Below are 25,466 nucleotides of genomic sequence, written 5' to 3' on the forward strand. Positions count from 1 at the left end.
CAGAGAGGATGAGGATTCCTCCTCTATCACTGCCACACAATGGATCTCTGCAGCTCCAGCACCATGCAACAACTGAGAGAAATTAAAGCAAGAAAGACTCTGGCAAGAATAGTCATGAGGGAGAGGGGAATGAGAGCAAATGCCATCTCAAGAGACACCAGATGTGTCTCATGTCAGGGTCTCAGCATCTCTCCAGACTGAGAATTAGCAGAGATGTTACACCTTCACTTCTGCATGGCTTGCACCACTAAGGAGGATAAGGTGGTATCCTGGTGACTACAACCAGAGGTGGTCATTCAGCTATGGAAAGGCTGAAGATGTGTGATGGATCCTGTGAAGAACTTGAGCCTAGAAGGATCCCACCAGGCCTGAGTAGAACAACGAGCTGCTTGTACAGAGGAAGATGATGATACCTCATGCTGCTTTACACCAAATCCCAGTCACACTCTTGTGCTTTGGATTACCTCAGTGTCACCTTGGATAGGTTCCTCCCGACTTCAGCGGGACCTTCCAAGTTAAAGACACTTATGCAATTTTCTCACTTAAGACTGGGGAAGGCAATTTACAGATTTCCAGACTGGAAGTTCTCCAAAAGTGCCTTTTTCCAAGTAGGTTACCAAAACCTAAATATCCTGGGGCATGTCCCTCTCTCCACAGAAAATGCTGAGTTTCCCAGCTGCCATCCTAAGGCAGCATACACTTAACAGCTTTTGTGGAGCTTATTCCCTGCAAAGCTATTAATATTTAAGTTATCCCATTTAATACAGCATCTGCCAGAAGCAATAGCAGATGCATGGCTCCATTCTTTCTGTAAAGTTTTGTGCACAAGAGAGTATGGCATTCTTAAATACAAAAAAGGAATATAATGTTATTAAATATAAGAATAAACATTATCATTTATTTATACCATGCAAGGCTGATCGTGGTAGTACCCAGTCATCTGGCTGTGTCTAAGGTCACCAGTCTTTTATGTTGGTAAACAAAATAAAAATTATAGTTATGCTCACTTGATTAATTTTGATCAGAAAGTTTCTTCCAGCTATTAAATCAAATTCCTCAAGTTCAGATCTTATCCTTGAATATTCATGCCATTGTCTGACCTTCCACGTGCACCTGCATGCCACAGTCATTGACAGTCAAGGGATACAGAATTATGTTCTACGTACATGCACAGGTTTGTATGTTGGGTAAGCTATAAATAAAAATGATTCAATCAAGTGTTATTTGAAGATGAGGGCTACCAAAAAAAAAGAAATATGCTGGTTGAGTGGATTCTGAGGTGATCTTTGTGAGAAGTATCTTTTCCCCAGTAGAAGGCTGGGGAACCTTCATATTTACATGCACACACAAAATCACACAGTGATATATGACTGGCATTATATGTATGTGTTATTTTTTTTAATCCAGCTGTTAAGACACATAGTCTTTAGTTACTATTTTATCCATTAGATTTGTTTTGAGTGTTCCTACATTTTCCAGCAAAATGAGCAAAACAAGCGTAGGAAGCCTCTCCCTGCTCATTTTTGTACCATTTCCCTAATCTCCCCTTCAGATTAAAACAAGAAGTAAAGTTCAGGTGTCCTCTTCACCCAGCAGCTGTCCCAGGAGTGCACAGACCCTGCTGTGGCCCATCATCATCCACTGTTTGCAACAAGGAGAACAGAGGCGTGTGAAGAGGCTGGGATGGCTTTCATGGAGAGAGGTACCTCTGACCAGTGTGCACGCTGGAGATACCAAGATAAATCTAGGCCTGGGCTTTCCCACTGACAGTGTCTCCAGAACTGCTGGGGTGGTACTGAGATGCTGCTGCTCCTCACACCAGCTCCCTCAAAAGAGAAGAAAAACGTGATTTGCTGGCTGCTGTGGTGGCATTGCTATATCACTGCTTGTCAATCAGATTAAGTTTGGGATTGCTCTGTTTTGTGGACCTAACACCAGGGACTAGGACTTCTGTTTGAGGGGCTGAGCTGGCAGCACTGCGAGACCAGCTGCTGAGCATTTGCTGGCACTGTCAGCGCTGTTTCCCCCCAGCATGCCGGGCCCTCCCGCGGGCACCGCTCACCACCGCGGATTCCGACGCCCATCAGATGAGGCTGGGCTGCAGCAGGATGCTCAGGGACCTGCAGCCCCAGGGGGACACTGAGGCACAGCCTGTGCACCGTGCAGCCCCGTGCCTGCAGCTCCCACGAACCATGGAGCAGGCATGAGCTTCACCAAAACTTGGCGAATGGCAGCGTAGTCAAGGCAACGTGGAGTGCAGGCAAACCAAGCCCACCTGGGGGTTCCCACTGAGGAGTGGGTGTTGCTCTCAGCACTGATGCCCAAGCACAAAGATTTGAGGCTGCAGGTGAACACTCGTTCCCACCAAAGGGCCTGGTCTGTAATTGCAAAGGAAGTTTGGATGCTTAAAGAAGCATCGGGCACCCGTGAGCTGGGGATCACCAGCCACACATTACCCAGGCAGTGGCTTCCCCAGTTTGTGCTGCCCCTTCTCATTCCCCCCAGCAAATCCCAGCTTTCTTCTGTCATGCCAGCTGATCCCAGCAGCTGAGCTACAGTCACACCCCCCCAAACCACACACCATCCCAGGGCAGCTCCGCAAGCCTCCGTGGAGCTGCAAGAGCAGAGGTGTGTGGTAAGGTCTCCAATGACTAAGACTTCATTAGTTTTTACAAAGTATGCTGCAGAATATTTATCCATGCATTATGATGAATTAGCATAAATAATTAAAGCAGAACTCATATTGGCACACGCATAAGCAAAGGGCACTCGCTAATGGACCAGGCTCGCTCTGCTGCTCTAGGGACTCACTTAGATACAAGTCCATGCCAAACAAGCCAAGAAAGGATTCACATTTGTCCCTCTTTTTACCCCAAACCTTCTCCCATCTCCCTCCAGGTGGCTCACAGAGACAGGGGAGTGAGCACATCTTAGGGAGCACCTCCTAAAGGGCAAAAAGGAAAATACGGGAAAGCCTCCAGACCTCCAACTTGTTCCCCAAATCCCATGACACTCTTTTCTGAAAGCAGCCCACCTACAATCAGTCATGCAAGAGGTGCTTCCCAGAAATGCTGCTGATTTGATAGATCACATGACTCTGCCTCCTCTTTTTATTCCAGGTATTAAGCAGTACTGAAAGAAGATTGCATGGCAAATAGAGAAGGGTTCTCTAATGTTCCCCATGGCTTCACCCTCACATCAGCAGGTACACCATGGTGATCTACACCAGCAGACTGCAGGTGATATTGCACACTTCCCCAAAAAAAAATATCTAATCACAAACCTTTTCCTAGTTTTATTTTTCCATGAAAGTAAAAGCTGTAGTTGTCTCAGAAGATGATATGAAAATGAGAATATCTCCTAGTTACCTCTTCTTCATCCTCTCTTTAAGTCAGGTTAAAAATTTTCCACAAATTGCAATTCCAAACAATCTGTATTATGTTATCTTTCTGGACTCTGTCCTTTATCCACCAAATATTTTGTGCTTACAACTAAAAAAAAACCTGGAAAAATAAAAATCTTGTTTCAGGTTTTTCATTCTGCTCATTAGTGCTTCTGTGCATAAATAAAGCATTTGGTAGCTTGTGGAGGCAGACAGGTCTTGAGTCTGTCTCCCTGGCCACAGCACACATCCCACCAGGCACAACTGCAGGGGTTTCCTACAAGATATTGCACTGCCTAACACAAAGGGAAATACAGAATATCATTGGAACATCAGCTGTAGCTACAGTGACATGAGCTCAGGAAAGAGCAGGGATAGGCAGTAGCCTGACCTGCAACCCCCAAGAGACATTTCCAAATGAAACATCTCAAAAAATACCTCAAAACCTCAGGTTATTTTATTTTATTTTATTTTATTTTATTTTATTTTATTTATTTTATTTTTATACTGAAAATGTTCAGCTAGAGTTTAGCTTTATAGACATGATTTTTTTCATGGGAAAAACAGTTTTTTCTTACCAAGTAAGAGCACTAAGACATTGCCATATTGCCAAGAATGCCATGAACCCTAGTGACCCAAAAGAGGGGAACATCATAGATGATAGATAAATCTTTTGTCTAGTAGAGCTATCTGAGAACAAATGTTTTCAGATGGTGAAGGAAACAGAGCCAGCCTCTTTAGGGACCAAATCTCCAAGGACAGGCTTGGACAACTCACTTGTGCAGAATGAAGAAGGAAGAATCACAAGGAAAGTATCTCACATCACTGTCTCTTAATTACTACCAGTGAAAGCTGAATGCTAAAATTGCCATCAGGAATTACTTTCTGAACTGCACCTCTGTCCCTAGGGCTCAGCAGAGCCTGATCCCATTTATAAGTTCTCCTTGAATTACTTCATTAGAGTGAAGCATTTCAGAACACCCAACACCAACTGAAGCGAGCGTTTACGAGAGGCAGCGCTCGAGCCTCATTTATGTGCACATGGCAGCAGTGAGATCCACACAGGATCGTGACCCCTCTGCAGCCATATGTGCATCTCTGCATGATTTAATGAGGTCCCATCTGTACCACCCTTTCAAAAGTTGTGGCATCCAAAGCTTTCACAAAAACCTTGTCAAAGCCCCTTCCTGCCCCTCACACAACACCCTCAGCATGTCTTGAGAAGTTGCAACACACTTTCATCAGCAGCTACCTGCCTCCCAAACCCTGGGATATACACAATATTGGAGTGCTTTGCATCATCTCTTTCTTAAACATCTCTGAATGCTTGTATCCATAAGGAATTCGTCACATCCAGACGTGCTGCAATCCCTTTTGGCCCTCAGCTGTTTATTTCTTTAGTTATTCGTATTTGACAGCAACAATCTTACTGGTTAATTTTGGGTGCATGGCACTTACTGCAAAGTTACTCAGAAGATGAAACAAAGCGTAATGTGCCATTAAGATAACATAAATGGGACTTTCCTTGAAAATTAAAACAGGATCAAATTTGTAGATTTTATGGGAAGACTTGAATATTTATAGATTTTATGGGAAGGCAACCTCTCACCTTCCCAAGGAAAAGCATAAACTGTTCTAGTGTGAAAAGAAGCACTGGCAGACTACTGGGATGGAACTACACCATGTCACAGCAGCACCTCCAAATGAGAGAGACTCCTTTAAAGAAAGAAAAAATGTTAAAAGACAATTCATTTGAAAGCAAGAATAAAGACTTTGGGTATCAACTTAGATGCTGCTTCCCCACAGCTCCTGCCCTCGAGCAGGTCTTCCTTCTCCAGTGGCACGAACAAGCTCTGAAGCCTGTCAGCCAGATCTCAGCACACTCTTCCATCACTCTCAGCAGATTCCTTTTGAAGGGTTGGATCCCACAGTGAGGTAAGACCCCACTGCCTCAACTGAGTTCAGAGGGAGCTGAGACTGAACAGGAGCTCAGTGGGGCCAACTTGGACAGCAAGATCCTCTGGATGTCTTGGGAAGAGATGGAGTGTCTATGCTTGGGTGACAGACTTGTGTGTTTTACTTCCTTTAAGGATAAAGACTTGTAGAAGTGTTTTGTTTCATTTTCATTAATATTGAATTTGGCACTAATGGTTTTCACAAGGCTGTCACTGACTTTTGTGAGTCAGACTGACATTTCAGTTTTGCAGGACTGAGTAGTCATCAAAGAGAAGCTGACCACACAGTGTCAGGTTCACTCCTAAGAAGGATCAAACCTTACCAACGTCATAATTTTTTTCCCATTCTGTGAACCTGTATTGCATAAGTATCTTACGGTCAAGCACACATCTAGAGAGTCATCTAAAATGAATGCTGTAACTTGGAAATTCTTATACCACTGCAAATAACTGTGAATCTCTCAGCCCACCTGAGCCTGACACATCCACTGTCCTATTGCTTATATCCAGACATGAGCCTGGACACAGATTTGACCCAGCTGGCACAGAGGGGTGTGAAAGCTGCTTGGACAGCTCTGCTGTGTGCTAAAGCCTCACTGATGGGTGTGGGCTGGCCAGGGCAGGATGAAAGGGGTGCCCCTCTGTCCAGTCCTGACTCTCTCCCAGCCAGAAGCAGCATTATGCAATACTGAACACAACAGCAAGCTCCAGACCAAAGAGTTTTCCCAGCAAAACACACTTCAAATGTCACTCCCTGCTAGCCTGAGTTTTCCTATGGCAAAAAGAGGTGAAAGAACCAAAAAAAGTGTCACGGCATCCTATTTCCACTGTTTCAGATTTTAAGCTGGAAAACAGGACCTGAGTCCCAAGATGTACTTTATGAACAAACACTGAAAAGAGGAGAGCAGCAATGAATGAGTGCACTCTAGTAGTGAAGGCTCCCTTTTAATTTTTGCTCAGGGCTAAATCACTGCGAACATCCATAAAAACATACCTGAAAGTAAAATCACAGCTCTACATTCAAGTTGTTTATTTGCAGGTGCAAGGACTATGCCAATGATCAGGACTTCCTGAGATCCAGCTCCAGGCTCACAACCCATGCAGCCTAGAGAGCCTTGTTTGTCTTTGGCAAACAAACTAATTTCAAAAATCACTGCTTAAATCCTGTCACACGGAGCTCTGCACACCTTATAATGCCAAAGAAAAACAGTAGCTTTATCAGATCACTGATAAACCCCTAGGTTTCCAAACACATTCACAACACTAAAACATACATTTATTCTAATAGGACTCTGCCAACTCTAAGAAGGAATCTGTGATGTTCACAGAATGATCTTTTCAATACTCTTTATGAAAACTTAAGGCAACAGAATTTTTAGGAATGCAAACCTAGTTGTCATTCTCTTGACTCGTCACCTATGGGCCATAAAACGAGTTTATTTCCTCTCGGTTCACTTGTGGTCAGTGTAACTTTCTGCTTGACAGCGCTGCAGTGCTCGGGTTTCATGCACTGCGGGGTGATGCTTATCGGACCGAAACCCGATGGTTTTCATTTGACGCTTTTAGCTACGGAAGGAATCGGTTCACTCGCGGTCTGTAAGAGCGAGTTGAACCTCACGCTCCGGGTTGAGCTGAACTGGCCGCGTTCCCCTGAAGCACTTCGAGCCTTAAAACCGCTCAGAGCTTGGTTTTTCTGGCATCCCTCTTCCAGTGCCTCAGACACACAGGCTCGGGAATGCCGCTCCAAGGCAACGTGGAGGTACGGGTAAGACAGAAACTGAGTTAAAGGCAGCTGCTCCTTTTGGAAAACCCGACGACATAAGAGAAATAAAGCGGCTCAGCAGCACAGCCCGTATCAGACCCTCGCTTCACACACAGCCGGCGCCGGAGCGAGCCCCCGGAGCCTTACACCGAGAATGATAAAGCAAAACGCTGGCTCCGAGCGCAGCCCCCCGGGGCAGCCCCGGACGCGCCCTCGGGAGCCCCGCTCCGCGCCCCGCGTACTCACACGAAGGCGTGATAGAGCAGCGCCCAGCCGCGGGGTCGTTCCAGGGCGTCGTAGATCAAAGTTTGGATGCGGCGGTACCTGGCGTGGTTCCGCTTCACCGGGCGGCTCAAGGGGGTCTTCGCCAGCAGTCCCAGCCCCGGCGGGCTCCGCTTGCCGCCCTCCTCCTTCCCGCCGCCCTCCAGCAGCAGCGTCCCGTCGCGGTCGCCGCCGGTGCCCAGGGCCAGCGAGCCCTGCTCGGGGTCGCCGCCGGCCGCCGCTCGCCGCCCCGCCGCCGCCGCCGCCCCGCCGGCCGCGCTACCGCCCGCCGCTCCGCGCCGCGCCTTCAGCCCCATGGTCGCCGGCGGGCCCCGGAGGCGAGCTGCAGATCGGCGGCGGCAGCCCCGGGAGCCCCAGGGCCATGATCCGAGCTCCCCGCCCCTCCCCCCAAAATGACTTCTCTATATATTTATATATATATATTCATCTGTGAATGTATGTGTGTGTATATATATATATAGATATATATCTGTATCTCTATGGAGGGAGGGGGTAAGCAGCGGTGGGCAGGGGGAGGCGGTCACATCCCCGTCAGGTCACCCCCGCCGGCGGGCAGCGGGCGGGCAGGAGCGCGGCGCGCACCTGGGCCGGCGCGAGGGAGGGGAATCATCGCCGAGTTTATTTACCAGCCCGATGCCCGAGCCCCTTCCTCCCCCCCCCAACCCCCCCCCCGCCTCCTCTTCCTCCTCCTCCTCCCAGCTCCTGCCTCCCCCCAGCCCTCACGTTAGGGAGTGGCCCATTGTATGCAGCCAGCAAATAGCCGGGCGCCCGCCCCCCGCTCCCCCAGCCCCGGCTGTCGAGTCATCCACGGTGTGGGGGACACCGGCCCCGGCCCCCCCGCCGCGGCACTGCCCCCCCTTGTGCCCCCGGCCCCCGCTTGCCGCCCCCCAGCAGCCGCCGCTGGGGCCGCCGGCGCCGAGCGGGGAGATCCCGGCAGCCGGCGGAAGGGGAGACCCCGCTCGGCTCCCGGGGATCCCCCTGCAGCATCACAGCCCCCCTCCCCCGCTGCGGCTGGAGGGAGGGAGAGGAGGGGAGGGCATTCCCGGCCCCCGGCGGGGGGCTGCTTCCACCGCCGAAGCAGGAAGGAGCGGAGGATGGGGATGAAGGATGCCGGGAGAGGCGGCGAGTGGGCGGCTGGAGGCGCTGGCTGCCGCTGCGGATCGCTCCGAACCGAGCCGGAGCCTCGCCCGCGGACCGGGGCTGGGGGCAGCGCGGCCGGGCAGCCCCAGCCCCGCCGGGGAGCGCCTTTTTGTGCGGGTCTCTGCTGGGAGATGCTGCTTCTGTCCCCTCCCGGGTGGCTCCTGCAGGGAGCGGCGCCGGTCCCAGCTGCAGACCCGAGGGGTCCGCCCCGGCCCGTGGGACCCAGGAATTCCCTCTCTCCGCTTTGCCCTGTGAACCCGCACCCTGCTCCAGCCTTCGGACATAAAACCTGACGAGATGTGCTCAACACCCCCGGACCCTTTTCCTTTCAGTATCTTGGCTGTAAGGAAGAAGGGAAGAGACAAGCTTTTGTGTGGCTTACACTTTTGGTGCCCTCGCATTTCTTCCACAACACACTAGAAGCATCACCCCTGAGCGCTGCTCTCGTGTAAAAACCTGCCTTCAAGGCTGAGCACTCGCATAGCTACACCTTGGGAAGATAGAAAGGGTCTAAAAAGAAAATTGAACGCAATAAAATTAAATAAATTATAAAATAAAATGTACGATAAAATCATAAATAAAATAAAATAAAATAAAATAAAATAAAATAAAATAAAATAAAATAAAATAAAATAAAATAAAATAAAATAAAATAATTCAAAGCCTTACAGGTTGCTGGTTGTTTTCATGGGAGGTTCTCCTCCTCCAGATGGGGGAGTTTTCCTGGTATCTCCTGAAGAGATGCCAAAACACCCAAGAGCCCTTCCAGACTCAGAAGCAGATTTGCCACCTACTCTATCTGCTCCCGTTCCATTCCTGAGGGATTTGTGATCTGAGCAGTTCTTCCCGTGTTTCACACATCAGGAAGGACAACAGATGCAAAGGGAGCTGCTGGAGGTGGTTTCTGGACCCACCACAGGCCATACTATTTTAGACCAGACAATCCCAGGTCACTCAAAAACCACACTTCTGTCATTGCAGAGCTGGGTGAAACAAAGGCTGGTTTTCCTCCCATATTTCACCATCAGAGGGTCTAAATTGAGCAAATTCTGTGTCAAAGAAGAAAAAAACCACTGCTTCCTTCATCTCTGCAAGCTCCAGCATTAATGTGCCTCAGTCACCATCTGATTTTGAACCTTTGCAACCCCCAGGGATTTGTCTACAAGCTGATGAGAGCAGACAGAGTGGTACCTCATGGACTCCAGTGTCAGCAGCCAGTGTTGGGATGCTGAGGTCTCCTGACATTATCAGCACGAGGGGTCTGGCTGGGCGCAGCACTGGGAGTGCACACGTTCTGCTGCCTGCTCAGCTAACATCTATCAGCATCATTTGAATGTCATTTATAGCTGTATTCCCAGGGAGGGCTGTGGGAGGCTAGGAAGTTTTGATAACTAGGCCATTTATCTCTCTCCAGCTCCTGATCTACCTCAGTACAATAGCGATTACACTTCCCAATGCCACAGGGGAGCTATAAGCATTAGTGAGGATGTATGGGGCACTGAGAATGGAGCACTTGCTTCAGATAACTCCCTATGCCTTAACCTTCATCCCAGTGTTACATTAGGAAGAGGGAGGAGAAGGGGAGAGGAAAGACAATTTATAGCTAACCAATTCATCACAGCTTTGAACCACAACAGTAAATGTTCAAACCGAAATGGGGATGGTAAATAATTTTCATGCGGGGAGGCAGTAAATTATTTTCACTTGCAAAGGCTTGCACCAATGTCAGATAGCAGTAGGTGATTGATAGGAAGGCACACCAGCTTTTTTTGGCTTTTATAACACTTACACCAGGGACACAACACTTTTCAATATCAATTACATGTTGGGGTTTTTCAGCTGCAGGCTTCTGAGACATTTTCAAGTCTCAAATCACGCCTATACAAACCACCACTTGAGACCCAACAGGAAAGAGTTTCCATCGCCTCTCTAAAATTAAAATCCCACAGTTCAGTGTCAGGAATTCTCCTCCTCCATATTCCATCTGGGATAACTGCTGCGCAGATGTAGCCATACTGGCTGAGCAATGTAAAGCAAGGGAGGTTGCCTAAAGTCTTCTAAATCAATCCAAAGACACACAACAGTTTCAAGGGGATCTGAATCAGCCCCCAGTAGTTGTGCTGCAGTCCCCCATTGATGGTACCACTGCTTGGGACCACAGTCCTAGTGCACACCTGCTGGCAGAGCTCCCGCTCGTGTCGGAGGGAGATTGGCCAGATGGAGGGCTCCAGGCTATGATTTGGCTTAATGAGCAATTACACTCCATTACTATTATTTATGGAGTGCTGCTGGCAGCACCCAACGTGCTCAGGTTTGATATCCACCTCCTTGGCTGACACTGGAGATCTCTGTAATCAAAAGCAAGTGCTTCTGCCGAGCTGGAGCTGGCAGCCAGGGGGCTGTAACAGGCTCTGACATGGGGAGGGACCGCTGATAAGCGTCTCCCAGTAGGTTATGCTGGCCCTCATCAAACAGAAAACTTGTTCAGTCAAAGAGGTTATAGCCTAAAATCAGAGGAAAATGGGATTGTATCTGCTGGTCAAGATAATATGGCTTTATCCTGGCTTTTTCACAGGTCATCTGGATTCTTGCAAATGACAAAGCACAGGAGTGCTTGGTAAACATCACATTAACACACAGCGTGTATTCTGGTAGGGCCACAGAAACATGCAGCTGGACCATCTAGATGGAAACTGCAAGTGGAAAATCAGTTACTGTGCAAAAGACTTTAGGAGCAAAATGGACAAACAGCTGCTCATGAGCTCCAGTGACAGAGGAACAGAGATTTGTTACTTGAAAAAATGGTACCCAAGAACCAGGAACAGAAAGTAACCCTGTCTATACTGTGAGTGAAACTATCATTAAAATGTCACATCCTGCTCTAGTAGGGCATGCTTTGAGAAGGGTGAAGAGCAGAACCACAGGGATTGTTTCCTGGGATGAGAGATTTGAAGCTTGAGGAACTCTTGATTAAGGAATCTTGTATATGGAGCAAGACCCAGTGCAATGAGGGTGAAGCTGTATAACCACAGAAGTAAGTGGGATCTCAGTTTCAGTGTAAGCACTGATGTTGAATTTTATTGCCCTTTTCTATCCTTCCTCTGACTCCTCTAACTTATCAAGCAAAATTTTTGCAGTACTTCAAGGCTTCTAGTTTCTCATTTAGGGTGGCAAGACCTAATCCCATTTCTGGCTGGTCTCTAACACCAGCTTCCACTCAACCTTTGGTGTAAGCTCCATCAAGTATCCCTGTGCTCTTTCCTTGGAAGCTCCAAAAACTTTAAGGAGGACTCCATTCACACACAAGCCTACCTCGCTTTTAATCATTTTGTTAAAACTCAGTACTTGGATGCCCACAAAATCTACCAGTGTGACTGAGCATGGTCTGGAAGCCCTTACTGCTGAATGACAAATGAGACACTGCAAGTCCAGCACTGATAGCCCACATAATTCAAGCAGCAGGAGCAGCCTGGCTTTAAAAGAGGCCTGAAGCCCCATGGGAGCTGATTTAGGGGGTTGATAACCCAGACACAGACTGTGCTGTCTCAGCTGCATTGTTCAAACACCCAGCCTGAATTTTGTACTGTGACTTCTGTGTTCAGCAACATTTCCTCTCCCCTCTGTGCATCCATGTCCTCCTTCCTTACAGCTACTTGCCAAACTTTTTAAGGGTTTGTTTCTTAAGGATTAACATTGAAGGGATCTAAGATGTGGCTTAAACCAACACAAAGTGTAGCCTAAAAAGAACAACTGGTTGGAACAAGACAGAATAGACTAGCCAAGCATGAAGCACTCCTGGACTTGGTCTTAAGTCAGAGCTGCAGATTTTATCTTTATTTTCAAAAGCTATAGCTTAGTTTAACTTGGAGTTGTGTTCTGTGATCAGCAGGTGGTCAAACTGATAAAAATGCCACACTGGCATCCAGATCATTACATGAACTTCATGAAACCAGGTCAGGCACACAACAGTCATGCCGGGGAGACTGAGATCAGTGTCTGATCCTAAATCTGCTGGTGGAAAAGTGGTTGAGATGCCCATGAAATCTCAAAGATGTGCAGAAAAATAAGAGTTATGACAGGCAGCTCTTCCTTCCCCAGTCTGCAGATGAACCTAATGAAAAGTAGCTGCTGCCCCAAGCTGTTTTCTGTGCAGTGGAAGCCAGAGCCTATATTAGCTGTATGTTCAGAATCAAAATACCTGTAGGGCTGCTGCTGCTGGTCCTAAAGTAGATAAAATTCATTAAAAGAAAAAAGAACAACCAACAAAATAAAACAGCAACTATGAAATATCTTCACAGTGCTCGCTTGAGGGAAAGACTTGCCAGAACAGGTCCCCTGGTCCAAGAGTTAGCAGGGCAAATGTTCCCTGGTTTGCAACTGCAGCAGTTTTGGCCTAGCAGAAAGCATCCCTATTTTCTGCCAGTATAGAAATGAGGCCACAGAAATCCCCCATGCCAACTTTTCTCTTCCTAAGCATCGAGTTCCCTGGTACTCACATCCTCAGAGCACAAGAGCATCCATAGGAATGGGACACTAACTGCCAGCTGCCATTGGCCTTGCTGCTTGCCAGCTTCATGGAAAACAGAAAGTGGAAAATAAATCTCCACCACTGCAAATTACTGCATGGGCAAAAGAAAATCAATACATTGTAACTTCAGACTGTCTTAATGCCATTAAAAGATCGTTGAAAACTAATCAAAAGAGCATCCGTAATTGACTCATAGTCCCCTTGCTGAATCCCTGTCACAATGTATGTGTGCATCCGGAATCTTGTCCCATCATTTTGCACAGTCCTTGTTTTTGAGATAGAAAGAGGGATTTCAGCCAGCAAGGTTCTTACATTGCATCAGTACCTTCAAACCTTGGGTTTCCAGCTGAGCTCTGACCATCCCAGTCCTTGACTTTCTTGAAAAAACTACTCATCCAAAACTTTTTCATTTCTCAACCCAGTGAGTTTAACCCTTTCACATGGTTGAATCTACCTTGTCATGATTCATTTTCAGGCATAGCCCTTCAGCACACAAGGAGGGCAGCATTAAATCATTACAAGTCAAAGGGCTGTCTGAAGAAATTCTTCAGGGAAAGAAAGCAAACAGATAAAGATGGGTCATCATTTCACCTTTTCTCATTCAGTCTCATGTTTTATGACTTTTTCTGAGCCTCTTGGAATTTCTTACTTCCCCTCCTGACTATGAGTGAATGAAAGAAAGGTGAGAGTCTCCCTTCCAGGTGTTGGGACAGCACACAATCAACCCCAAATCCAGACATTTGAACTCTTATCATTACAGATAGCAACTCTGAGGAATATGTATTGAAATCATTACTAACTCAAATGATTTCTACAATTCGTTTCGGAAAATTGTTAAGGTTCCATATTGTGCCTAAGACAGTATTGTATCTACCTGTCAAAGGGTGTCTCTCAACTGGATATTTTCCCTTAGCATCAAAATAAGCAGCTGGAATATCATTAGTGGAAACCTGATCATGCTATGGATTCCACATCAGTCACTGGGGAGTTACTAGGAGGTGCAGCCTGTGACTGCTTTTACAAAGGGTTCCCATCAAATTCCTTCTTTGCCTTCAGACCTGCAGAAGTCATGCTTGCAACAATGTGTATTGCAAGAAATTTACCCACTGTTTTCCTTTATGCTGCCTATTTTCATACAAGGAAGAAGCCAGGTATTTTCTAGAAATATTTATCCAATGCTTCCAATTTTCTGCAGAATAGGAATGGCCATATCGCACAAAAGATGAAAGAGTGGTGGCTGCATATAGCAGAAACCTCTGAATATCAGTTTTAAATTTCTGTAAATGGATCCCCTGCAAATTCCTTGGTCAAATCCCTTCTAGTGGAGCAAGACAGAAAAGGCCTTTGCTTTGAGTGTCTTGTGTGCCAGAATTGCTTCTCCATGACTTGGGCTCCATTACTGATTGTAAAATATGAGGAGGATTGAAAAACTGGTACAACTTCACCACCAGCTCTGGCTGGGATTGTAAGTGGTTGTGTGAAGCATCACACACACTGAAATAGTGATGGTGTCTGGCAAGCCCTCATCTATCTGCTGCTGGTACATCTGTCTGGTACTACCTGCTTTACAACACTCAGCAGCCCTATTCCAGGAGAATCCTAATAACCTCAGTGGAAGCAGACTTCAGATGTTCACAAAATCACAGAATCAGGGACTATTGAGGTTGGACAGGATGCTGGAGGTCCAACCTGCCTCCACCAGCAGGGCCACCAACAGCCCAGGATCATGTCCAGACAGCTTTTAAATATTGACCTGTTAAATATTACCTCATTTCTTGCTTCTGAACACCCAGCTACACAAAGGATTGATTGAAGTACCTGACACATATTTTAATTTCAAGGAATTTAGCCCAGAACTAAACTGTGATTTACAGCTGTCAGTCCTTTACAAATGGAACCCAGCTCTGGTTTGTACAGGTATCCCAATCCCATTTCAAATTCAGCCCTTGGGAAAAGAACACCCCATGGGCTGGCAATGATCCTAAGGGCAAGTATCTTTACACTTTCTTTAACAGCTGCAAGATTTCACTCCAGTCATTCCAAGGATGCCACTTATCACTTCCCCAACCAGAGGAAAAAATTGTCCTGTCTTAGGACAACTTCTGTCTTCACAAATATAAAACTGAAAATCTATTTCCAGCCTCATTTTCCTTGCCCACTCATTCCCTCTCCCATGGGAAGGAGTCTCTGACAAGCGGCTCCTCCAGGGCTTTCTGAACACCGCAACTCTGAAGGATCAGCAAATCCCCAAGGCCACACCACACACATCCTCGTTTTTAGGTGGCTTGTCTCAAGATGGATACCTTCCTGCACAGGCAGGCACAGCTCTCCAGCCCATGCAGTCTCTCCATGAGAGAAATAGCAACAGTTGTTTAAACAACATTGAGCTGCACAGTAACAAGAGCTCACAACTCTGCTCTTGGTTTGCAGCTGAACAGGCCCACACTAATACACAAATTCCCTTTGAATTATGCTCTCAAATCTGCAATTTTTGTTGTTCTCAGATGCTGTCTTTCTGTTTCATAATTTGCACTTTCTGTATGCTAGGGTTCAGAAGGGGAAGGACTCATAATCAATTGCAGAAAACCGTATTTTATTGCAAAGATGAATGTTGTTCAGCCTGCACAGCCCCAAAATTGACTGCAGGCAAAAAACTATGGTGTGGCTGTAACCTTGTTAGAGCTCCAAGGTATCACATAATTCCTGCAGCTCAGTAAGCAAGCGATGCGCTGTGAATCTGCCAAATTAAATATTTTTTCCACTTTTCTGGAGAACAAAATTCCACACCTCCCACCTGGAATGATGTAGCACTCTGCTCTATCAGAGCAGCATTTTTCTATTACCATTATCTTTCCTGTTGCTCCAGAGGTCTGGTTAGGAATTAGCCATGAGAACACAGTCACAAGGCTCTGCTTTGGAATAATCCTCTGCCCTACCTATCAAGTCAGCCTTGCTGGACCATTGCAAATGTGGGTCTGGGTGAGCCCAGGGTACCTGAGCAGTGACAACACGGATGCACTCCTTAAATTGTATTATTGCTTTTCTTGATTTCATAATGCAAAATCCAGAGAAACTGTGAGCAGAGACTGTGTCTAGAAGACAGAGTGGGAAGGAGTAGGATTTGATCTCATCTGTTCAGAAGGGGAGTTGAATTGGAAGTTAATATGTAGGTTTAGCACTTAAAAAATCTTGCTTTCTTTTCTTATTATTACCTGTTCCCTGTGTGGCTGTGATCAATATTACTCCATGTACTGTTCAGGGAGAAGCTTGTCTCAGTTTGTCTCAGTTCCTGAGGATTTGGTCCTGTGGTTCATTTTCTTCCAAGGCCATTGTGCCAGTGGAGTATTAGGCCTTTAGTGCTTTGGGACTAGAACTTCTGGTACTGTGCAGGGCCTGGCATGATGAATGGGATGAATGGGATCCCTCAGCACTTCAGGAGCAGGCATGTTACATTATTAATGAGCAGGTGAGCAAGGAGGTGTATGGCAGTGCAGTCCTGAAGTGTGTGGAATGAGGCACCAACAGTGAAAGCACATCTGTTAGTCCCATCTCCACCAGATGGTTCCTTTCTGTGCCCAAAGTTGCTGTCATTTATTTCATCAGTAATTTAGTTCAGGGCTAACTGAGGAACCCACACATCCCAAGTAGGGGAATAGTCATCTGACACCTGAAAACTTTGACAGGGACATAAACCCATGGAAATTCTTCAGTGATAAGCTAAAGACACTCAGTTTTCTTTTGAATGGATGACATGATTAAAAAAAGAGAAAACAATTTTTTTATTCATTTGTGCTAAGCTAACTAAGCTATTTCTTTTTATTATTATTCTTTCTTGGAAACAAATTTTCTGAGTTTTTTTTTGCTTGGGAAACAACTTTGTTCACCAAAACCAGTTTGAAAGCTGATTCTATTTCAGTTTTAAAATAAAAACAAAATGGAAAAGTTTGGCAAGAAGTTGTTAAAAGGCTGAGCAAACAATTACTCGAGGTTTGAGGATCTGAGCAGCTTCTCCTGCTCAGAGCTTCAGGAAGGTTTAAAGCAGGGCAGTACTTTCTACTTGGGGTGGACGCTGAGGACACGTGTGGGCAGCCAGGGCAGCAGCAGCAGGGAGTGGCTGGGACTGAACAGGCTGTTCCCAGTCACTCAAACGTCTGTTTGCTGATCTGTGACCCTGTAAACTGGGAAGATCTGGTACATTTTTCACTGAGGTTCAGTAACAAGGCCACATATTTGTCTGAATCTTCAGGCAGCCTGAACTCACATGCAGTGTTGCAAAGTTTCGCCTTTTTAGAGAGGATGTCATAACCTCCTGGGCTCCCAAGATAAACATCACTTCTATTCTATCACTTCTTGATGAAAAGACAAAATATTTCTTCCATGTATGGCTGAATGTTCATCTTGCTGTCCTGTCCCATTTTCAGAGCAGCAAATGCTGGGCTGTGACCATGGCTGGAGGTTGGATGGGGCTCTGAGCAGCCTGGGCTGGTGGGAGGTGTCCCTGCCTATGGCAGCAGGCTGGAACCAGATGATTTTAAGGTCCTTCCCAGCACAAACCATTCTATAATTCTGTGATTCTGTGATGGTTTTCTTGGACACTGAAATGATACTGAAGGAGCACACAATCTTAATTACAGCTTGATCTTTGTTGGGAAGAAGATCATTTGTGATAGCCAGGTACTCTAGGATCTTGAAGTCTTTGGTAGATGTTTCTAGCAAGCTATGAGAACAAAAACATTGTGAAATTAATGTCTTCAAACCCTTGAATTCATGATGGGATTTTAAGCTGAGCTGAGGGGAATTTGTTTTTTTTTTGTCAAACTCAAAACATATAAATAGGAAAATGAAAACAAAGAAAATATGGAGTGAAGGATTTTTATCTATTTTGCAGAAGCTTAGACAGAGTCAAAAACTTTCTTTTGATGATTGGTTTGAAGTGTGTGTTTTACCAGTTCAAAGCTCTTTTTTAGAATTTCAAACTAGTAGTAATAAAATAAGAACTGTGGCCAAAGCCAAAATGCAGTACTTTGAACAGTCAGAAACAGATTCCTCCCATGGTCCTTTCTGAGCCTTGAGGTTGCTTGCAGTACTGTGTGAGGTTCTTTAATGCAGCTGAATTTGCAATGACTGTTTTTATGGCATTTCTCTGCATTCAGCAGCCTGACAGCAGCCAGAGCCCAGTTTTTATTCCTTTCCAGTGCAGCATCTTTTTATATGTTTGTGTGTAGTTGTACCATTGTAACAGCCTCACACACCCCAAACATTACCCAGCAAAGACTGATGATGGCTGAGGGGTGTTGCTCAAGCAGAGGAAGTTCAGGGTGCTGTGCCTTCCTCCCTAGTGCAAAAGCAATTTAGATTGGCTACAGAGAAACCACATTTAACTCTGATGCAGCCATAGATTTTGGCTACCTAAGCTGGCTGTTGCTCTATTGAGATAAAAAGACATAATTTTTCTGTTTGCAGAACATATAAGACAAGTTCAGATCCTGGAGGATCTGGTGGTCACTCTTTTCTGCCATGGGGACTTACCATTCCTGATGTTTGATCCTAGTGGGGACACTTTCCTGGAGCAGTGTTCAGGCACCTTTCTGCAGTTTCAGAAGAATACTGCAAACCTACTTTTGCAATTTCATGGGGGGAAAAAAGCAGGTTAAAAAAAAAAATATTTTCACTTTCTCTTAATGCCACAGTGTGAGGTCTTAGAAATTTTTTTCTCTTACATGGCAGAGATTTTGGCCAGTACAAGGCACAAGACTTTGCTATTGCTTGCAGAAGCTTCCAGTTCATCAGCCTCTTGAAGTTTGAATCCCACCAATTCAAGTGATTTAAATGTATTTAAATGTCTTCCTGGGTACTTTCTTGCTTCTTTGAGTCCGGGTGGCCCTCGTGAATTTCTCAGAGTTCAGCACAGAAGCCAGCAAGTGAATAAAAAGAAGAGCTCAGAGGAAGAGATGCAGATGAGCATCCATTTTGCCAGATCACTATCTACTCCCAGGCTGAATTACAACTGAGCCACTCCTATCTTGGCCCAATCAGTCTGCCCTTAGAAGAATGATATCTCAAAGAAAGTCTAAATATATCCAGGCTTGGAGAAAGAGCTCCCAGCAATTCATCACGGAGGCCAGGGACAGAGCAGTTTAAAAGTATTCTCTGTGCAGCTCCTTCACCTGTAGCTGGCCTTTCTGCTCAAAAAAGAGAATTAATTATTTTAGTAGTCAAGACCTTGTTCTTTAGAGGCATCACTAAAAGGGAAAGTTCCTGTACCACAAGATATTTTTGTCCTCACCAGGAAGCTACAAGAACATTAATTTAAATGCATTAACACCATGTTGCAATTTGTGGATATTGGAGGGAAGCTCATGTTCCTCCCCACTCCCTCAGCTGCCTTTCAGCATTTCTGCCTGTGACAGGGCTGTGCTGGACCAGAACTGGGACTTGGTGCTAGTGGACACTGAAAGATGTCCCACTGGGAAGGGTAGGAGGTGTGGGAAGATGAATTGTGTATTTCCAGGTCTCACTGCAGCACCTCACGGCACAACAAGGAACAAGCCTTTTGGCCCCCAGTTCCTAAATTTTGTCCTTAGATCACCCAGGCACAAGCTGTATTAATCAGAAGCTCTGCACTAACAGAATTGATACAAAGCTGAAGGCAAGGATGACTTGGTCAAACCAAAAGGCCTCATTCAGATCTTCTGAGTGCCTCTGTATTTCCCCAACAGATTTCCAGCAAGCTTGGAAAGAGCAAAAATCTGCAGTCAGTGGGAAAATTTCAATGAGGATTTTAGTGTCTAGACTGGGATTTGTGGTGTTTGAAAGTCCCTGTGCTCACTGTTTCATGCCTCAATTTCCCTACCTTCAAATGGAGATGATGTGCAATAATTAGTGTCTGGAAAGCACTTCAGATGTTTATACAGTGCATTCCCTAGAGCCAGTTACCTACAATCAATGGGATATAATGGCCTCATCACAATAATTAAATACTTCCAGCTCTTCACTTAACTAATGTTTACAGTGCACCAATGAGATAGCAGAAATCTAAACTTTGTTGACAGAGAACACATGTAAAGGAAAAAAATCTACAATTTTCAAGACCTCATATATAAAAAAATCCCTATGTATTTCTGAGCAATTAAATCCAAAGAACTGTTAAGCAGCTTACATCACTTAGTTTTTGGACTTCAGGAGTCCACCCTGAAGCTCCAAGAACTGCAGCCATGCACTCCAGGTCTTACTCTTAGATCCTGGGAATAAAAATTATACAGACTAGTATTGGAGCAGCTTTACTTCTGCAGCCCTCTCTCAGACATTTACTATCTATGGTTCTAAATATAGATCTTCAATAAATTGTTGCTGGGACAGAAGGAGTCATACTTGTTCTCTGAAGCATCTGCCTCTAGAGCCAAAGCAAATTATTGGTATTACACTTCTGCTAACCAGCTTGTCTTTAACCCACACATCATTTTAAATAATATTTTTACCTTTATTACACTTACATGCTACTCAAATGTAAAAGTCTATTTGGATTGAGAATAGGTGATAGAGACATTTTTTAAATAAAGGCGTCTAGGATTTCATGAAAAAGGCCAATCAAAAATTTCTAGGATTTTACATCTGAAGGCTGAGTTCTGCTCTGCTTCACCTTTCCTTGCTCCAACCTGAAAAAGAAAGGATAAGTCAGGTGCAGTCAGGCCTATGGTCTAGGTATATATTGCTTTTACTATGAGCAAACACATAGCCTAGAACCATAATCACAAATGCTGGCTCACCAAAACCTGAACTTTTTATGACCTACTCCTGTGTTTTGTGCACTTGAAAGAAAGCAGGGACTAAAAAGATGTATCTGAATAATACAAGAAGTTCTGTGCATAGGATGGTGCAAAGTGCACCTCCAGTGTGATTACCAGGAGCCAAGTGGGACTGTGTTATTTCAAACTGATTCTGAGTTGTATAATGTATAATGTATCCCCCAGAGAATTTATTGCAGCATAAGTAACAGCAGACAGACCATCCCATGTCTGAAAAACATACTCCATTTGATGCATCTTCAGAGTAATACTGAATAATAGAAGATATTGTGTATCATCTTAATTTTTTATGATGCAGCACCACAATACAGGTCAAATAGAAATTTTAATTTAAAAAAACCAAACAATAAAAAACCAAACCAAACCAAAAAGCTCAAACATGTAAAACTTTAGAAATATAGAAAGTGGGACTCTAGAAGAAAGACTTTAGAAAGTGGGAAACTTTACTTTGACTTCTGTGCTAGATCAGGCTGCTCATATTCTTATTTTCTCAGAGTCTTTCAAATATGGCATCTGATGTAATTTTTTAGACTGAAGATGAAGAAAACAGACTCTTTTAGCAGCTTATGAACAAAATCTGGAAGGAACTTCTGCTGCCCATTTTTTTCCACTTTGTCTTGCCACTCTCATGCATAAAATTGCTCATAAGCGTTCACCAAGAAAATGCAATTCAGCCTCAAATAGAAATATACACTCCTATAGTTTGGGTTGGAAGGGACCTTAAAGATCATCCAGTTCCAATTCCCTCTGCTATGGGCAGGGACATCTTGCACTAGACCAGGTTCTAATGGACTTTTCCATTGCATGCCTGACAAAGTTTGACTGGAACCTGTAGTAAATTCAGTGTTGTGCCAACAGGAGCTCATTTCAGCAGTGTGTGGTAGAGATCCTTGGCCTTTTGTTAGATGCCCTTGACCCAACCTTCTGTCCCACATGCCTTCAAATCCAAAGCTCCTGCTGCTCATTAAATCCCTACTTTTGGTTCAGGGGTTTAAATTACTCTATCAGTACCATCAATAGACATGAGCCAAGTTCTGTTTGTGGGAGCATCCACAATAGCAAAGAACTTCTTGTTGGTTCAAAATGTTGTTAAAACAAATGGAAAAGATTTAAAGACCTCCACTCCAGCAACATCTACTGTGTCTGTGCACTTTGCATGATTTGAGAAGCATTAGCATTTTGTTTTGTTTCAGTCTCGTAATTAGAAGGATTGTGCTTCATTATCCCACTGTAGCTCCCACTGTGACACAGTCCTGGTTATCTTTGTAGAAGCAGTATTTTATATCCAGTTCTGTCAATTGAGTACAAAAGCATTGGATGTTTCTTCATTTCTTATTTCAAAACAGTATTTAAAGGAAAAGGAAACAACACCTCCCCCAGGCCCCCAGCCACTTCTTCTTATGAAGTCCTTATATATTTGGGAATGGTATAAGGAAGGATTTCAGACCAGGGAGTTTATTTCCATAAAACTGAATGCTTGAACTATTGAGGTGAAAGATATATTTTGGGGGCTTTTGGAAAGATATATTTGGGGGCGGGGTTCCCTTTTTCTTTACACGATAGCTCTTATTAAAAGGGATAAAAGCAGTTCACATTAATTAACTGATACTTATGTGATGGGGAGGAGGGGGTTGGGTCATTTTTTTTCCACCAAAAAGGCCTGAAGAGCTGTTCTACAGAGGTATATTTGCATAGATACCGGCAGTTTTCAGTCTAAGAAGTCTCCAAGGTTGTATCTATGAACTGTATCCAAAGAGCTCCACTGCCTCCTTCTCTTCTTCAGCTCATCTGCCAGTATCCTGCCCTTCCTTTAACAATCAGAGCTTCTCCTTGTACAAAACATATGCTCATAGCTAATAAGATGATGTTGTCAGTGATACATATAATCTTGTGTTCCTGTGTGCATATGTTAACTGCAGTATTCATTTGGAGTATTCTGATATTCAGAAGGGAAAAGGGCTTTCCTATATTTATGTTAATTAGCATAACATAGTCTACCCAGAATTCATCATATTCTGCTAAGCTCTGCCAGAGAAAATGTATTAATAGCTGAACTGTTGCAATCCTTTATTAATATCAGCACTGCAAGCTCTGTACCAATTTTAAGGCTTATCAAGAAGACAGGATTCTTGTACTTATTCCTTAAGTCTTTCCTAGTAAACAGAGATAATGAAAAAATTGCTCCAGGGGAAGAAGCTTGGGAGGAAAGTCAAGTGGTGTTTAACTGCAAACTGGGTTGCTATGTCCTGTAACTGTTGGATCAGTGACAATTAATTCTTCCAAGGATTCCCAGTTCAGGTGAACATTTGGTGCTTCCTCATCCCAGATAATACCTACGCCTTAAATCCTTGTCATGAGGGCCTGGGGAGGCCCCTCTGATAGGAGCACTTCCAAGAGCATCCAGAGTGGATATGTCTGCTTCCTTGGAAAGCTCTGGCATAGCAGGATGTTCTGCCTAAGTGGGGGTAAATCAACTCAAACTTTTCCCAATTTACAAAAGTTACTGGATGGAGAAGTGGGGTCACTCTGCTTTAGGTACTGGGGAGTGCTGAGATCAGCCTGACCCACCACTCCCTAAGTGAAACATTCAGAGGATGTTTTCCAGCTGAAAGTGGCACTGGTGAGGGTGTGACCCTCACAGCTCACCCAGAACATCTGACTGACAAGTCAGTCACTTTAAACTTTAAAAGTCCAGTCCCACTTTTTCATGGCAGGGACTTCTAACATACTCCTAGGAGTGTATGGAGATTCCTCCCCAGAGTGGTGATGTCCCTCAAGGTCACCCCTCCAGGCTGAGCCAAAGAGAATTGCCTAAAGTCATTGATGAGTAACACCAATCTCTACTAAATAATTATTAAGCTTTGAAATTGTTAATTTGATAAATAATGAACTATATTAGTCGTTATAACTAGCTATACTGTGTAGTAAATAATACTGATTAAAGTCTCTTAGTCTCTTAATCACTATCATTATCATCATCAATTTAAATAAATAATTCATTTTATTAATATATTTGGCTTAATATCCTTAATCCTGTGGGACAAAATCATGGACAGGTTCAATTACACCTATATAATCCTTTAGATACAAGTAATTGACCAAGTCTGGGGCTAGAAGAGGATCCAGCCACACCCAGACTCCTTTCTGAGGAGTTTTGAAAGCAAAGGCGTCCTTTCTGCTCCTCGTGACTAAATGGGAGGTTCTCTCTGATAAACCTTGCCCAGAGCTTTCTTTCAGCCCACAACATTTGGTGTGACACTGTTTTCTGCTCACAAGGATTCACTTCAACCTTCTTTTCACTTCAGCTTTAGTCTTTTCTCGCTGCACTCACATTTTCAGCACTTTTTTTGTACCCTTCACTCCTTTTCTTCAAGATGTCCCCTTCTCATTCTAGATGACCATCTCTGAATTGCACATCTGGATTTGGGGCACAGTTTTTTCAGAGAAAGGAAAGCAGTGAGAATTTCAGCACACCATGTGTGGGCAGTGCTTTGTCTAGTACAATGTACTCTGTCTGTCTGGGGGATCTCTTCTGTTGATGTTTTTTATCAAAGGAACTGTTTTGCCTGCATACTAAAAGGACTCATTCTTCTTGAACTCCTGGGTACAAACTGACACAAATATGATTAATACAAACCTCCAATAATGACTACTGTTTAAAAAAATCATCAAGCTGAATAGGGAAAACATGAAAATAATTAAGGGAAGAAGAAAGGGGAAGGAAGTGCATTATAATTTGAATAAGAACAGATGCATGGCTATGAAGCAGAAAGAAAAAACATGAAAAAAAAATCAAAACAGTAGGGCATGTTAGTTCCTTTCTGGCATCTCTGTATTTGCAAAAGAAATCATTGAGTCAAGACCTACAAGTGAGAACCCTACCAAGGAAACAATCTCATCTAGGCACAAGTTTTGCCAATTGGCTGCACTGACCAAGAACATGAAAAAGTAGTAACAGCCACATATCTCCATCTGGCCCAGCTTTTACAAGTTAGTCCTGGCACAAAAGCAGCTGTCTTAGCAAGCCAAACCTTTACACCTGCAGGTAAGCACGACAGGGGACACACATTCCTGTTTCCAATCCTAACATCCTAACATAGACTCTCTCCCCATGTGCCAACAAATTTTATTTGCCTTTGTTTCCTGCTCTTCCCTGAAGGGGATTTTGAGATCCCACTGGCTTTCATAAGGTCTAAATTTCACTAAATCATAATCTTACCCATTCTATTAATGTTTTATTGGAGAGTATTAGTTTTCTGAGCTGCTATGTCTTCATCTTTCCCATACTGCTCTATTTCTTTAATATAGTTCATCTTTTAAGTTGTTTTGTTTTGTTTTTTTTTGGTGAAGGTTACTCATTAAGGTTTGATATGCATTTGAAAGCTGCTAACCCTGACCACTTATCTTTATTGGAAAAAAAAAAAAAAGCCTATTTTTAGCAGAAACCTTGTCAAACACCATCTCATTGGGATCACAGAGCTGTGTGAGATAGTGAAGACGGCTGGAGTGCCACAGTGGGAGGATAAAGGATTTTCAGGAAGGACAGGCTGGAAAGTTAAGCCAAATCACCCTGTGTGAGCTGCAGAAAGGCATGGAGCTCTGCCTAGGGATG

At 44.5% G+C, this 25,466-nt stretch overlaps 1 protein-coding gene across 1 annotated transcript in view; it reads right to left on the reverse strand.

The window, feature by feature from the left end:
- Nucleotides 1-7,904, reverse strand: part of KCNQ3 (potassium voltage-gated channel subfamily Q member 3) — a 186,557-nt gene extending 178,653 nt beyond the window's left edge. Inside the window, exon 1 of the mRNA XM_058832271.1 lies at nucleotides 7,346-7,904. Coding sequence (XP_058688254.1) covers nucleotides 7,346-7,677 — 332 coding nt within the window. The 5' untranslated portion in view covers nucleotides 7,678-7,904. The remainder of the gene's footprint in view (nucleotides 1-7,345) is intronic.
- Nucleotides 7,905-25,466: the final 17,562 nt, after the last annotated feature.

The sequence above is a fragment of the Poecile atricapillus genome, chromosome 2, assembly GCF_030490865.1.
Source record: "Poecile atricapillus isolate bPoeAtr1 chromosome 2, bPoeAtr1.hap1, whole genome shotgun sequence".
Classification (NCBI taxonomy): domain Eukaryota; kingdom Metazoa; phylum Chordata; class Aves; order Passeriformes; family Paridae; genus Poecile; species Poecile atricapillus.